Source organism: Astatotilapia calliptera, chromosome 12 (assembly GCF_964374335.1).
Source record: "Astatotilapia calliptera chromosome 12, fAstCal68.1, whole genome shotgun sequence".
NCBI classification, from domain to species: Eukaryota; Metazoa; Chordata; class Actinopteri; order Cichliformes; family Cichlidae; genus Astatotilapia; species Astatotilapia calliptera.
The window spans coordinates 10,621,536-10,634,855 of NC_137433.1; the positions used below are offsets into that span (position 1 = coordinate 10,621,536).

The 13,320-nt window shown below is 41.4% G+C and overlaps 2 protein-coding genes across 2 annotated transcripts in view; both read right to left on the reverse strand.

Annotated features, from left to right (window-relative positions):
- Positions 1-4,292: 4,292 nt before the first annotated feature.
- On the reverse strand, positions 4,293-8,950 carry LOC113033677 (lymphotoxin-alpha-like). Its single transcript, XM_026187711.2, has 4 exons — positions 8,538-8,950; positions 5,485-5,509; positions 5,336-5,395; positions 4,293-5,095 (listed from the first exon to the last, which is right to left on the reverse strand). The coding sequence occupies exons 1-4, from the start codon at positions 8,748-8,750 to the stop codon at positions 4,686-4,688; spliced, it is 708 nt and encodes a 235-aa protein (XP_026043496.1). The 5' UTR covers positions 8,751-8,950; the 3' UTR covers positions 4,293-4,685.
- A 2,277-nt stretch (positions 8,951-11,227) lies between these two features.
- Positions 11,228-13,320, reverse strand: part of si:ch211-158d24.2 (multiple epidermal growth factor-like domains protein 9) — a 45,067-nt gene continuing 42,974 nt past the window's right edge. Inside the window, exon 6 of the mRNA XM_026187179.2 lies at positions 11,228-13,282. Within this exon, the coding sequence (XP_026042964.1) occupies positions 12,771-13,282 (512 nt within the window). The 3' untranslated portion in view covers positions 11,228-12,770. The remainder of the gene's footprint in view (positions 13,283-13,320) is intronic.

A 13,320-nucleotide genomic window follows, 5' to 3' on the forward strand; every position in this document is an offset into this window, starting at 1 on the left:
GCAAGCGCTGGCCGGCGGTGGCAGTTGTGGCTTTCCTGTCAAACACACCTTTAAACTTAGTCAGAAAGTAAGAAAAGGTGATGTCCGGCTCCGCCTGAAGCGCAGCTTGAGCCCAGGTTAGAGCACGGTCCTGGAGTAACTGGATGATATAAGCGATTTTAGCACCATCAGTAGAAAAGGCTTGCGGTTGCTGGCGAAACTGAAGGGTACACTGAGTGAGAAAACCAGCACATTTATCAATCTCTCCCGTGAAAGCCCTGGAAGTAGGGAGGAATCTGTCAACGTGAACAGGTGGCGCGACACTTACAGCTGGAACTGGCGCCTCCAACGGAGGAGCGGCGACCAGAGGAGCGGCCGGTAGCGGTGTTAGCTGAGCCACGGCCTGTGTGAGGTTCGCGAGCTCTGCTCGAAGGTGAATGAACATCTGCTCGTGGCGTGCCAGCATCGCGGCCAAAGTGACGAGGGTGGGAGTCGAGACCGCTGGGTCTGCTGAATCCATTTCCGTGGCTGGATGATTCTGTCACGATCTGGTACAGGGATTCAACGCAGAGCGGTAAGGTATCTCCAAGGTGTGGTTTATTTACAGTGCAGTGCAATATATGTACAGTGAAGGGATCCAAAAACTCTGGGGGGAATCACAGGGTAACTCGCTCACGTCTTCTCCGCTCACACTCACACACTTTCCCGTAGCAGGGAGGTCGCAGGTCCGGGGGGGGGGGGAGATCTGAAGCAGACGAGAAGGCAGGTCACCAACAAATCACAAGTCACGGATATGAAGCACAAGAGCTGTGAGAACACTAACGTTAGGGGTACAATCATCCAGCGACGAGAGGATCTGTGTTCCAGCCTCAAATAGTGCTCCCGGTGATGATGGGTGAGTGTTGTCAGGTGTGTGTGTGGGCCAAGGGCGGGAGCCCACAGTGAGCTCCGCCCAGGCAGAGAGGGAGAAAACAGCAACAGCAATTGTAGCCTTGTGGGGCCGACCGGGCAGGCACGGAGACCATGACAGCAGGAGCTGTGTGAGGCTACTAAAGGCAGTGCTATAACATTTTTCTGTCATCATTTTATTATAGATTAAGTGCAAGAGTTGTTAGGTGTGGATAATTAGATTATAGTTTATTGCAATAGCAAGTTGTGCCTTGTTCTCAGATAGACAGCAAGTGGAGAGTGATATATGAAATGATGGGATGGAAGGAACAAGAGAAGCAGAGCCTAAATTGTACAAATGTTTGTATGGGATATTGTATTTGTTTTAAATGTTATATACCTATGTGGTATGTGACTTTTGTTGCTATGATGCCAGGTCTCTCTTGGAAATGAGATTTTTAATCTCAATGAGATTTTTTACCTGGATAAATAAAGGATTAATAATAATAAAAAAAATTATTTCTCACAGTTTTTGTTGCCTTATGGTTCCAAGCGCTGTCACCAATCTTTGCATTTTGTTATTATCTCATGACACTTGTTTAATCAGCTACCATCTCTCCTGTGGACTTTTTAATGTTTACAGTCTCAGATCAACACAGCCCTGCCCTCCAGCACTATCCACAGCAACCCCTCAACAGCAACATTGTACCCATCAGGTAGAACATCGGCTACGTTTGCTTTGCCTTGTTGCCCATATTAGATTCTTGGTGAATGTGTGTTGTTGTTATTCAGCCTGGTTCAATGTGCCCCTTTTTAACTTTGAGCACCCGCCCCTTTAAACCTCTCTGCACAGCCCTGCCTCTCTCTCCCCACAGATGAGAACAAAATTAGAATTTATCTTTTTTTACTTTTGCTTTGCTTCTACCAAGATGTTTTATAAAACACTGGTCCTTGAGCTTTAATTCAAGGACCAGTCAGGGTGCCTGTGCTGAGCCCGGTCCCTCACTGAAAGGGTATAGTGGGCATGTGAGTAACATAACAGGACCTCAGAGCAATGGAAGAAGGTGACCTGGCCTGAATAACATTTTCTTTTACATCATCCATGTGGATTCTGCCACGTACCACCTACCAAGCATTGTTCCAGACTATGTAGCCCCTTTCATGCAAACATTTCCTTAATATTGAGTGCTGATGTAAATCACTTGCCAAACTGTCTGTGTGTAAAGATATTCCTGAATATCTTTAGAAAACGTTCCTGGTTGAAGGAAAGCTTTGTCTTCAGTGGAGCACAAAAACAGAAAAAGTTTCCACTTGTGATTCACTGCAATGACTAAGTGGATATGTCTTGCCAGGAATCCCCAGGAACAGTGCCTCAAGGGAGCAGTCTTACAAAAATATTCTGCTTGTAACTGGGAAAGCAAACACTATGGACAACTGCTTTAATAACATAACATTAGGTCATCTTACAGAGATGTGAGGATGCAACAAAAACACTCCCTTTTACCAAAGAAACCATCCATCAGGAGAAAGGAGAAAGTGAAAACTAAAACTTTCCACCCATTGACAGATGCAGGCACAGAACCGTTATTTGTGGAGACAAATGGTTCCCACAAACTGAGCCTCTGATTTTGGACATGAAACATTTGAAATATGAGAAAATGTCTTACATATAAGGTCAGAAAGTGAAACAAATCTGTAATGATCACCAAAAAACGGGAAATCGTGTCTTGGCATAAACTTTGATTTTAGAAACTATTCCCACAACTCGCACAAAAATACAAGTTTACAAATTACGTAATTTCTTTCATTGTAGCAAATGCTGATTTATATACCACCAAGTATAGAATTCCCTGCAAGCAATGAATTAAATAATTAAATACAAACACACATTTCTAGGCTTGTTAAATAAGTGTATATGAGCACACAGCAGCAACTCGTAGGTTAAAAGTATAAAGTGAAAAGTTCCACATATATGTTTTCATCAGTTTACAATGAATCCCGTGGAAAAAACAACAAACAATAGTTACATTCTACCACATATAAATACTATGGTATACAACGTAATCCATCACTAACTCTACAACTGAGTCTTCCAGCATCCCTCAAACATTTCGAGTCACACCTGCGGGTAGTGCAGTGATTTAAGCGTTCCTCCCAAAATTGCACATGCTTCCTATTACACGTCAATAAACTGTGAGTATATGAGTCTGAGAAATTCTCTCACCGTCAGCGTTAAAACACTGGCACCAACGATGCACAGTGTTCATACCGACAAACTGCTGTGCTAAATCTTTTAAACAATCATATCAAAACACAATAAAAGTTGTCTGGCACTGAGATGCTTTTATCACCCCTTTAAAGCTTTATTACCTGATGAGAGCATCACAGGTTTAGACTACTACAAACATGTTACAATGACTACAGGACTGGACACTAAGCAACCAGTGCTGCATTTAATCAGAATACCACAGCACAACTGTATCTACAACTGTACAAAAAATTCATATTTCAGCTAATGCTTCCACTCTTTTTTTGTTTCCTGCATCATTCACCACGTGGCCAATTAACTTTCCACTGGCGTCCTTTGAGCCAATATAATCTCGTTTTTAGTTAGCTGAGATGGAGCCTTACAGCTTAAAGTATCAGCCTCCAATTTAGGCAAAGTGGCCTTCAGTGTAACTTTTAAATCTCGATACAATTTAAATGAGAGCGTTATAGAAAAATTAAGAGAGGAATTAGCTACAGAGACCAAAACTATTTCAGTAAAATGCTGTAAACATAATGTTTAAATGCTGTAGAGTGTAGGACTTTGAACTAGAGATCTATGAGAACTGACTCACTTTTAAGTCCTTAGTTGTGACCGTAAATAAATACAGTCATGATGGTAACAGTATATGTGTGGCTGGAAATTATGGGCTAATGATTCACCGTCTTCCGAAAACTTCTGAGCAGTGTCTCTATTTCAACATAAAGTTCACACTTTGTCATGTCTTTGGCTCTTTTGCTTTTATAGACCTTGAGACTGCTCGACTTTGAGAAATTTAAACCGAACTTGAGAAAATATTTCAAGACACTTTAAAAGGGACCATCACCAACAATTATCACAATGGCAAAATATATAAAAATGGTAAATGGCCTGTATATGTATAGCGCTTTACTAGTCCCTAAGGACCCCAAAGCGCTTTACACAACCAGTCATCTACCCATTCACACACACATTCACACACTGGTGATGGCAAGCTACATTGTAGCCAGAGCCACCCTGGGGCGCACTGACAGAGGCGAGGCTGCCGGACACTGGCGCCTCCGGGCCCTCTGACCACCACCAGTAGGCAACGGGTGTCTTGCCCAAGGACACAACGACAGAGACTGTCCAAGCCAGGGCTCGAACCGGCAACCTTCCGATTACAAGGCGAACTCCCAACTCTTGAGCCATAATCGCCCATATATTTTAATTCCACACATATAAAATAAGAAGAAGGCTATAATTGATGAGTTTTGCAGTTATACGAGTCATGTGCTGTCAAGGACATATATATTTTATACCAGGAAACCAGTTTAGGAGGCAGTATGTAAAGTGAGCTGTCGTTAATGAGTAAAAAACAATGCAGCTTATAACTTGCATAGGGTGAAATTAACCCACTGTCATAGCTTGTTCAATAGCTTCTCACTGCTGTTAATCAATCGGTAGCTGCATATGTTTCATGAGCAAAAAGAGTAAAGGGGAAACCATAAAATACACTGATTTTCCTGGAGAAGAGGCTAAAAACCATCCTCAAGATCGGATTCGAACAATCTTGATATATGTGATATAGATATTAGTGAGGAAAAAGCACAGCGCCAAAGAACACTTCGTATTCTGCCTTGGTAATATAATCTGGATGTGATGACATCACACGTAGTTTGTCTTTTGCTTTCAGGAAAAAGAAGCCAGCTGTATAGAGGGATTTACTCCAGACATCTTCGCTGCAGCTCATTGTGTGGATCGATGAGAGGAGAGTCATATCATTTCTGTATTCTTCTGAACTATGCAACACCTTGTTCATCAGTTTTTTATGGACAGGACACACTAAACCACTATAAGTGATCTGCAGGTAGACACTGTACAAGCCATCTCTGGGCACCACAAGATCCCCATTGGAGTAGCTGAAGCCGCCGTGACAGTAAGCATTTCCGATGTCATGTGCCCATTGAAGGTACTGCCCATTCGTGTTATTCCCTACAGGAGCTAAAGAAGAAAAAAATAAATAAAAACTAAGGTTACTCATGTTTCTACTTGTCTATAATTTATAGCTAGCTTCAAACTTAAGTAAAAGTGAATGACTTCTTGCAGAGTCATGTGTAAATAATTTAGGCACAGAACCTTTTTTTTTTATGATAAGCTCCATACAAAGTGTGGTTAATGAAAAAAAAAAAACTTAAATAAGCATAAGATAAAGACACACACACACATCATTTTTAACTTTACCTGTTAGCATGGCAGCTGGATTAACCAAGTTTTGATGTCTTGAAGTTTCTAGTTTGTTGACTACAACACAGATTGAAAAAAGAGATTGTTTGAAATGTGGTGATGGCGTTTCTGTTTTAACTTCATGCTAACACAGTATTAACATTTACCTGACAGGTCGGGTGGCGTGGTTGGCTGTAAGGAAACAGACAAAGTCTTAGCATACTTTATTAGAATGACCAAAAATATGATGTAACTCGATGCCAATGAATCTACCCTACACTATTTTCACCAAAGTGTGATAGCAGAACACTGTTTATGTATATTAGAAACAATAACCACAGGAACACTCAAACTATAGGTGCCTGGTAAATGAGCTATGTTAGAACATTTAGGGAATATTCAATCAATTTCAAAAGTTTCGCTTCCTGGTTAAATAATGGTTTGGGACTAAAAGATAGAGAGACACTCTCCAAATCTGAGGGTTTGTTTTTAATATACATTATACAACTGTTTTACTGCAGGAAGCAGGTTTCAAAAACAGCATTGACATGAATGTCTTTAAATGTTTTTGGACGCTTCACTGACTCTGTGGTTCAGAGTTACTGAAATATTATGACCTCGTTTGTTTGAGGACCACACAGTTTTTAGTATTGTGCCAAAAAGCGATCATCTGACAAAAAGTGATTTCCGATGTTTCTGTGTTCTATTTCAGCAATTATTTTTCTAAATAATAAATAATATCTTTACTTACCAAGCACTTTATTGGTAAAAAGACAGCAGTGAAAATAATCCAGGAAGGCTTTATGTAAAAAATGACCAAGTATCATTATCAGCATCTTTATGATGCTGCATTATTGTACCTGTAAACAATCTAGTCCTTTTCAGTCACATAAAATATTCTTTTAGAACTGTGATGTTATATTTGTTTCAAGTTCTGTTCGCCTCTTGGCCAGATCTCTCTTGAAATTACTTTTTTGTTCATTTTAAATAAATAAAAGATATGCAAAATCCTCTTTGCCAAAAACTGATTGTGGCTTCCACTTTGTGATAAGAATGTTCTTTCTGGCTGAAAAGGACTTGATATAATTCACGAGAAATGCGTTTGACATGTTTTTGACAGAGTATATATGTCTGTGAAGGTCCAGACGTTTTTCTTTCCAAGCTCTTTAGACAGAGTATATACCAATAGGTCACTTATAACAGTTTAAATACCCACAATCAGTTTTTTTAATAGCAAATACCGGAAATCACTTTCTGGCATAACACCGGTCACTGTGGTCATAAAATGAACTCGCAGGCCATAATTTCCTGAATCACAGATCCCTTATTTTGGAGTTCATCCCTCTAAGGCTACGTTCACACTGCAGGTCTTAAAGCTCAATTCCGATTTTTTTTATCAAATCAGATTTTTTTTGTCTGCTTGTTCACACTACAAATAAAATGTGACAGCAAACGCGCTCTAGTGTGAACCCTCAAAGCGCCACGCATGCGCAAAAGAAGTCGTCACACACAACGCGCTCTGTTTAGACCCAGTAGTGTTTGACTGATGGCCTTGATATAAAGATTTGTTTCTGACTTTACGTTTCCCAATTTTGCTTTAAGTTATAAAGTTATTTTGTTATTTTCATATGGCCTAATAATTATCCTTGTTGCCGTTTTAGAGAGGAGCGGCGCTTCAAAGGATAGTTGCAGATTTCTGTCAGAATCTGCAGATTATACAGTACAAATAAAATGTTCACGTTTCTCCAACGTTGTCTTCCCAACAGTTTCACTGGATGGCCAGGAAGCGTTCACCATGTTTTCTCGGGCGCTTCTCCGACGCTGATAATTGGTGTCTGTCTTGTGTCAGTGACGTAAAAAGCTGGTTTAATGCGACATAACCATTCAAACAGCAGTCGCTTTCTAAAACATCAGATGTGTGTCGGATTCAGTACCACATACGAAAGCGACCCAGGTCGGATTTGAAAATATCGGATTTGTGCTGTTCACACTGTCATACCATGATCGGATATGGGTCGCATAGTCAAAAAAGTCGGATTTGATGCGCTTTCGCCTGCAGTTTGAACGTAGCCTAAAAAGCGGTTAGTGCAGTGTCCTGTGGGACCTTTTCCTAGGCAACGAAACTAACACAGATGATAGGTTGGGTTCTTCCTCGGTGTCTTTTACAGAGGCCGTTTTTAAGGTTTCAGCATTTTTAAGCAAGTACGTTTCTGCAGTGTTGCCAACTCCTCAGTAAGGAAAATCGCTATTGGCTGTCCTAGAAGTCGCTAAATGACGCCATCGCCTAATTTTGCATAATTGGTCATGCTAATCCAATTGTAACCTATGTTGTTGGAGAGAGAAATAACATCGTGGAAGAGACATAAAGTGGGTAAAAACGTCCTAAATGCATTTAGAGTTTATTTAGAACTACAAATTAAATTTCTTTTAGCAATTATTGGTTTTTTTTTTGTTTTTTTTAAATGTCACAATTCCAACCCTACTCCTTTACCCGGGCTTGGACCGGTGAAAGTGACCCGAAATAGGCACTCTGGTGGAGTTACTTTGTGTGTGTGTTTATAAGTAGCTTTAAACCTTGTGATCCACAAAACAGCATAAGAGTAAAAGAAGAACTGACTGCGTTACAGCACCCGCTGCTTGTTGAGAGTAAAAGCGATACGCGCTTTCACGTCTTTTTTTTTTTTTTTAGCGAACTTCCCAACAGTCGCTAAGGGGTCTGAAAACTCGCTAAATATAGCGACAAAGTCGCTAAGTTGGCAACACTGCGTTTCTGTAACTAAGCACTCCAAACTACAGCTGCGCGGTAACAACATTTGGGCACGTGCGCTCTGTTTTGCTGGCCGTGTGCGTGTGTGTCGAGCTACCGCGCGTGCTTGGATTCAGTGTGCCCACGACTCACAAGTGCGAATAATTTCGTGGAAAGTACGCCGCCAACGCGCTTTGGCTAATGCTGTAGCCAAGTTTATCAAAACATTGCATGAGGGAATAAACTTTGACCCGGCTGGCTTGGAAACATAAAGAGTAGAACATATCTTGAACGCATCAGCCGAGGATTTAAAGGCGTATGAGTTAGCTGCGTTTATAATAGATTACATTGTTTAATATGCGCTAAACCATTCTCCTCTCTTTTTGATTTTTTTAAAGCAGTGTTAAAATAATATTTCAGCAGCAGCAGCAGCTCTAAACGGAAAATCTTAAGAGTGTGTCGGGTATATGTTACCTGGCTGCCCGGCGGTGCATGCCTTTGACTTCGGAGTAAAATCGTGATTAGTAAAGGCAGAACTCCTGCAAGCACCAGAACCAGCACCAAGGCTAAAAGCTTAGCCATTCGCCTGTTTCGTGTCTCGTTCGGCGACAGTAACTGAAGAGAGGTGTTCGGGCTTTGAAGTACTGCCTCCTCCCCTACTTCAAAACCCCATTTGTCTTCCTCCATGCCTCTGCTTTGCTATTCCCGGATTAGCCGCTGGCTCCCATACTCCATCTCCATTTATTAGCGTGGTGTCGCCCACGTTGTTGCAAGTCTCGCTTTAAATGAGTTTCACCGGGTATCGAGTATCAAGCACGAACTTCCTCTTTTTTGGGGCTGGCTTTTCTCTAACACCGTGAAATACGTTGGCTAGTTTGGTTTTTAGTGGAACCAAAGCACGAATGCTAGGAGAGGGATTGATTATAATATAAAACCACGACCATAAAAACTCACCTCCTGTTGAACACGCTGTGAATGACAGTCCCATTAATGACCATTGGCTAGACTTTGTTTTTCAGCTGCTTGTGAGGACACTGACAGTGTTTTCGAATGAACGTCAGCACTCTGCTATCTGTTATCTGCCCCTTTGTCCAGATGTAATTTGCAGACTAGCTGTAATCACGTCCGTGTAGTCTAGACATAATAAATAAATAATTAGTGGTATGCTGTAGTAGGTTTACACATTTTCCAAAGAACTAGAGGATGGTGTAGCTTGTGAGCGGAAAAACAACATCTAGTATAAAACACATAGTTATGAATGCATTGAATCAGTTTCTGCAAAAAAAGAAAAGAAAAAAACCTTTACAGTAAAACAAGCTGAACGATAACTACAGATAAATGGACTGATTCTTATATAGCACTTTTCTACTCTCCCGGAGTACTCAAAGCGCTGTATACAACATGCCACATTCTCCCAAACTCACAAGCACTGACACTAAACTGAGTGCTTTTCTAACAACATCCACACTCCGATGGATGCATCAGAGAGCAACTTGGGGTTAGTATCTTGCCCAAAGATACTTGGCAAGCAGACTGGAGGAGCCAGGGATCGAACCACCAACCTTCCGATCAGTAGGTCACATCTGATAAGGTTGATTTAACCTCTGCTGGGGGTTTAAAGGCAGTCGCCTGCTGGGTTATACAACCAAAAGGAAACGGGAGCTGCTTTGCAAGCGACATTAATTTTTTCCCACTTATGCAGGGCTGGTTCATGGGGGCAGCTGCCTCAGCAGAGAAGCCTAGACCCTCTTCTCCTTGGCCATCTCCTCCAGCTTGTGCAGGGGAACACCAAGGCATGCCCAGGCCAGCTGAGAGATATAATCTTTCCAGCATGTCCTGAGTCTGCCTTAGGACCTGCTCCTATTGGGACATGCTAGTAACACCTTGCCCAGGAGGCATCCTTGTCAGATGCCCGAAACACCTCAACTCTCTCCTTTTGATGTGGAGGAGTTAAGGCTCTACCCTGAGCCCTTTATGAATGGCTGAGCTCTGTACCCTATCTATAAGGGAGACACCAGCCACTCCTGGGAGAAAGATAATTTCTTGTATTTTGCTTGTATCTGCGATCTCGTTCTTTCGGTCACTACCGAAAGCTTGTGACCATAGTTGAGGGTAGGGACCACGGCCTAAGACTTGGTGCTGATTCCCATTCCTGCAACGTCATCTGTGAAAAGCGGAGATGAGATTCTAAGAGCACCCAAGTGACACACAGTCTATTACACTGCACCTCCTATCGTTCTCATTTATTTGCAGTTTGTAGTCATACTGGCATTTAACCTGTCCTCCATTATTCATGTGCCCTATGTTACGACAAATTTCTCATAATGTTATATAAAATAAATGCTGCTGCAGCATTAGTTGCTTACATAGACAAAAAATTCAGAGTGCTATGAAAACAGAAGCTGATAATACATCAATCAATGAAGTGTTGTAGATTACTGATCTGAGTAAGTTGGCAATGTTAAGCAATTTTAAGTAGCCTGCAGTTGAAAAAGACTTTGAAAAAGAATTTAAGAGAGTATGTCAACTGGTTAGCAGCAGTCAGCCTGCAGTAATTAGGGCATTAGTTACCTAGAAACAATCTGTGAGTAAATCAAGTTCCTCTTCACTCATCTTTGTAATTGTGACTTCCTTTGATTGTTTCGGTGAACAGTAAATGTTTTGCATTCTTCGAAAGGAATGATTCCTTGCAATCACCTTCAACTTAACAAACAGGATTTTGCATCATCAGAGCCAATATGAAATCTCAGCTGTCCAGTAGAACTTGGAATATTTTCTTGGAATTTCCCACGTACTTTGGTTTATGCAATGTAGCAGTTTAAATAACTGAAATTAACTGAACAGAAACTGACTTTTTTTTAATCAAGGGAAAGGAATAATGTTACATTTTTCAGAATGTCACCGGATACCTTTTGATAACAATTCCCTTTTATCATATATAAACTTTTGTGTGTTGCGTACAGGATGTAAACTGAATGTTTTAATTTTTTTAATTTGCACAGTGGAAAATAAAAGGCTTAAAAAACCCTGCTTGCAGTGTAAATTTTAAACAGCTAACATGTGAGTATATTTCTGTACTTTTTAAATGAATTGAGACAAGTCTTTTTTATGTCTCAGGAGGGAATTGTTAAAATGTGATAAAGAGATGTGCAACAGACATAAACAACAGTTAAACCCGTTTTTATTTGAGAGTTGGGCTCTGACTGTGAGGTATTATTTACACTGCTCTTTTTTTAAATTCTTTGTTATGAGTTGTGGGTGCATTTGAGTTCTGTAGCTGCGTGTATGGCAAAGTCAACTGAGAATAAGAAATCAAAATACAAAAAGCCGCAGGTCGACCGCCACATCACGCTCTGGGAAGTGAAAGGTTGGGAGCTTGTTGAGTGACAGTGTCCACACGGTATTCTACCTGTACAATAATAGTGCTACTATTCACATTCATCTGTACAATAATAATATTTACAGAGATCACATTAGGGAAAGAGCCAGTACCTGAGGAGTTGGTTTCATAATTAGCTTTACTCATTCACCATGGTAAAAAGAAGCACACCCACCCAATGGTAGCTATATTCACACAGAAAACGTGGGGTCCTGTCTGGGATCAGGTGGAAATTGCATCAATATTACAGCAACTCACTGCTTGAGATGATGCAATTTGATTGTAGGTGAGAACAGGATGTGTGTGGGTTTTTTTAAACATCTGCAGGTTGGTTTCACTACACAACAGTATCAACAAGACAATACTGTTTATGTTTTTAAACTCTCTATCATCTGAGTCACAGTACTCACCCTATCTAAGAATGAGAAGCACTTATTGAAATGGTTTGTTCAACTTTTGCTGAGGAAGGCAGCAAAGAGCAGATTAGATTATAAGATTATGGCCTTTTACACAATCCGAGTATGTGTCACTGTCTCACCATACTGCCAGAAGAAAGCAGTCTGTAAATACCAGTTGCAGTTTCTTTAAACAAAACACTCCTCTTAGATGTTTTAGGTGAGCTGGCACACTTTAACAAAAGTGAGAAAGCTATGAACAAAAGATGAGGTCACTAAGACGCGTGTGCTAACAGACTTTGTTTCCTTCTACAACTCTCTCTCCCTCTCTCTCCAAAACACACCAACTATACATGAAAACATATCAGCCAGTTCAAAGTACCATTTGATAGCACATAAGATAAAACACCATGAATAAACACAGCATACATGTGCAGCATTTCTCCCAACCAATAAATAAGAACAGAATACAAATTCATTAAATAACAATCATCGTCTCAGATTGAAATCACCATACCAAGTGATTCAGTTATAACTTAAACAGTCACAAATTCATTTTAAAAATATCTGAAATGTTAAGCTCCTGGAAGTCCTCTGACTGGTTCCAGAACCATTGTTTCAGCCAACAGGTGCATACTTTCACCAGCCTCTCACCGGCCCTCATTAATCTCCCCAGCAGTGCCCTCTGCAGGCAAGACTTAAACTGGTTTCTTTGGACCCCGTTTCACTGATCACCCATTCCACCCGAAATCGCACGAAAAAGTGGAAACTCTTTACTTTGAACTCTCTATCAGGTTGCCAGGTGCTGTAAATGCTGCAGATGAGCAGTATAATGACAAACTGTCAAACATGAAGGAGCTTTGGATTTGGTGTTTTCCAGCAGCTTTATTTCATCTGTAAATCTAGGTGACTGCTTTGGGAATAGATGGAGAGCTAAGCTTTGTAGCAGTTTCCCTGCGTGGTGAGTGCCAGCTGGCCATTGGGCGCTACTTCATTAGCCTCATCCTCCAGCAGGCCTGACACGTCAGCGTTGGGGATGCTGTCGTGGTAGCTGCTGAAGCTGATGTTGTCCTCTTTCAGTTCAATGGTCCAGAAGGGGGCGTTGAGCTTGCGGTTCTGGTACTCCCTGTAGGTGTACACGCCTCCGACAAAGCCCAGCAGTAGCAGCACCACCAGGATGATGACAGCCAGAACGATGACGTTGAACTGAGTCCAGGTGACCTCTGTCAGGGCAGCTGTGGTGTTGTCAGTGGGGCTGCTTAGACTGGTCAGCAGAGCCTGGGTGGTGGAGGAGGTGCTTAGTGTGGTACTGGTGTTGCTGCTTGATGTGAAGGCTGGGATCCCTCTTGCTCTGGGAGACATCAAAGTAGTGCTGGTGGTTATTGTGGTGGAGGAGGATGTGGGGTGCTTTGCTGTAGCTTCTGGTGTGGGAATAATTCGGGGAGCTGAGGAGAAAAAGCATTTCAAGTATTTAATCATTTCA

Coding starts and splice junctions, on each gene's coding strand:
- LOC113033677 (XM_026187711.2), bottom strand. CDS start 8,750: ATGGAGGAAGACAAATGGGGTTTTGAAGTAGGGGAGGAGGCAGTACTT. Junction 5,396..5,484: donor CACGCCACCCGACCTGTCAG/GTAAATGTTAAT, acceptor TCTGTGTTGTAG/TCAACAAACTAGAAACTTCA. Junction 5,096..5,335: donor TCCAGCTGCCATGCTAACAG/GTAAAGTTAAAA, acceptor TTTCTTCTTTAG/CTCCTGTAGGGAATAACACG.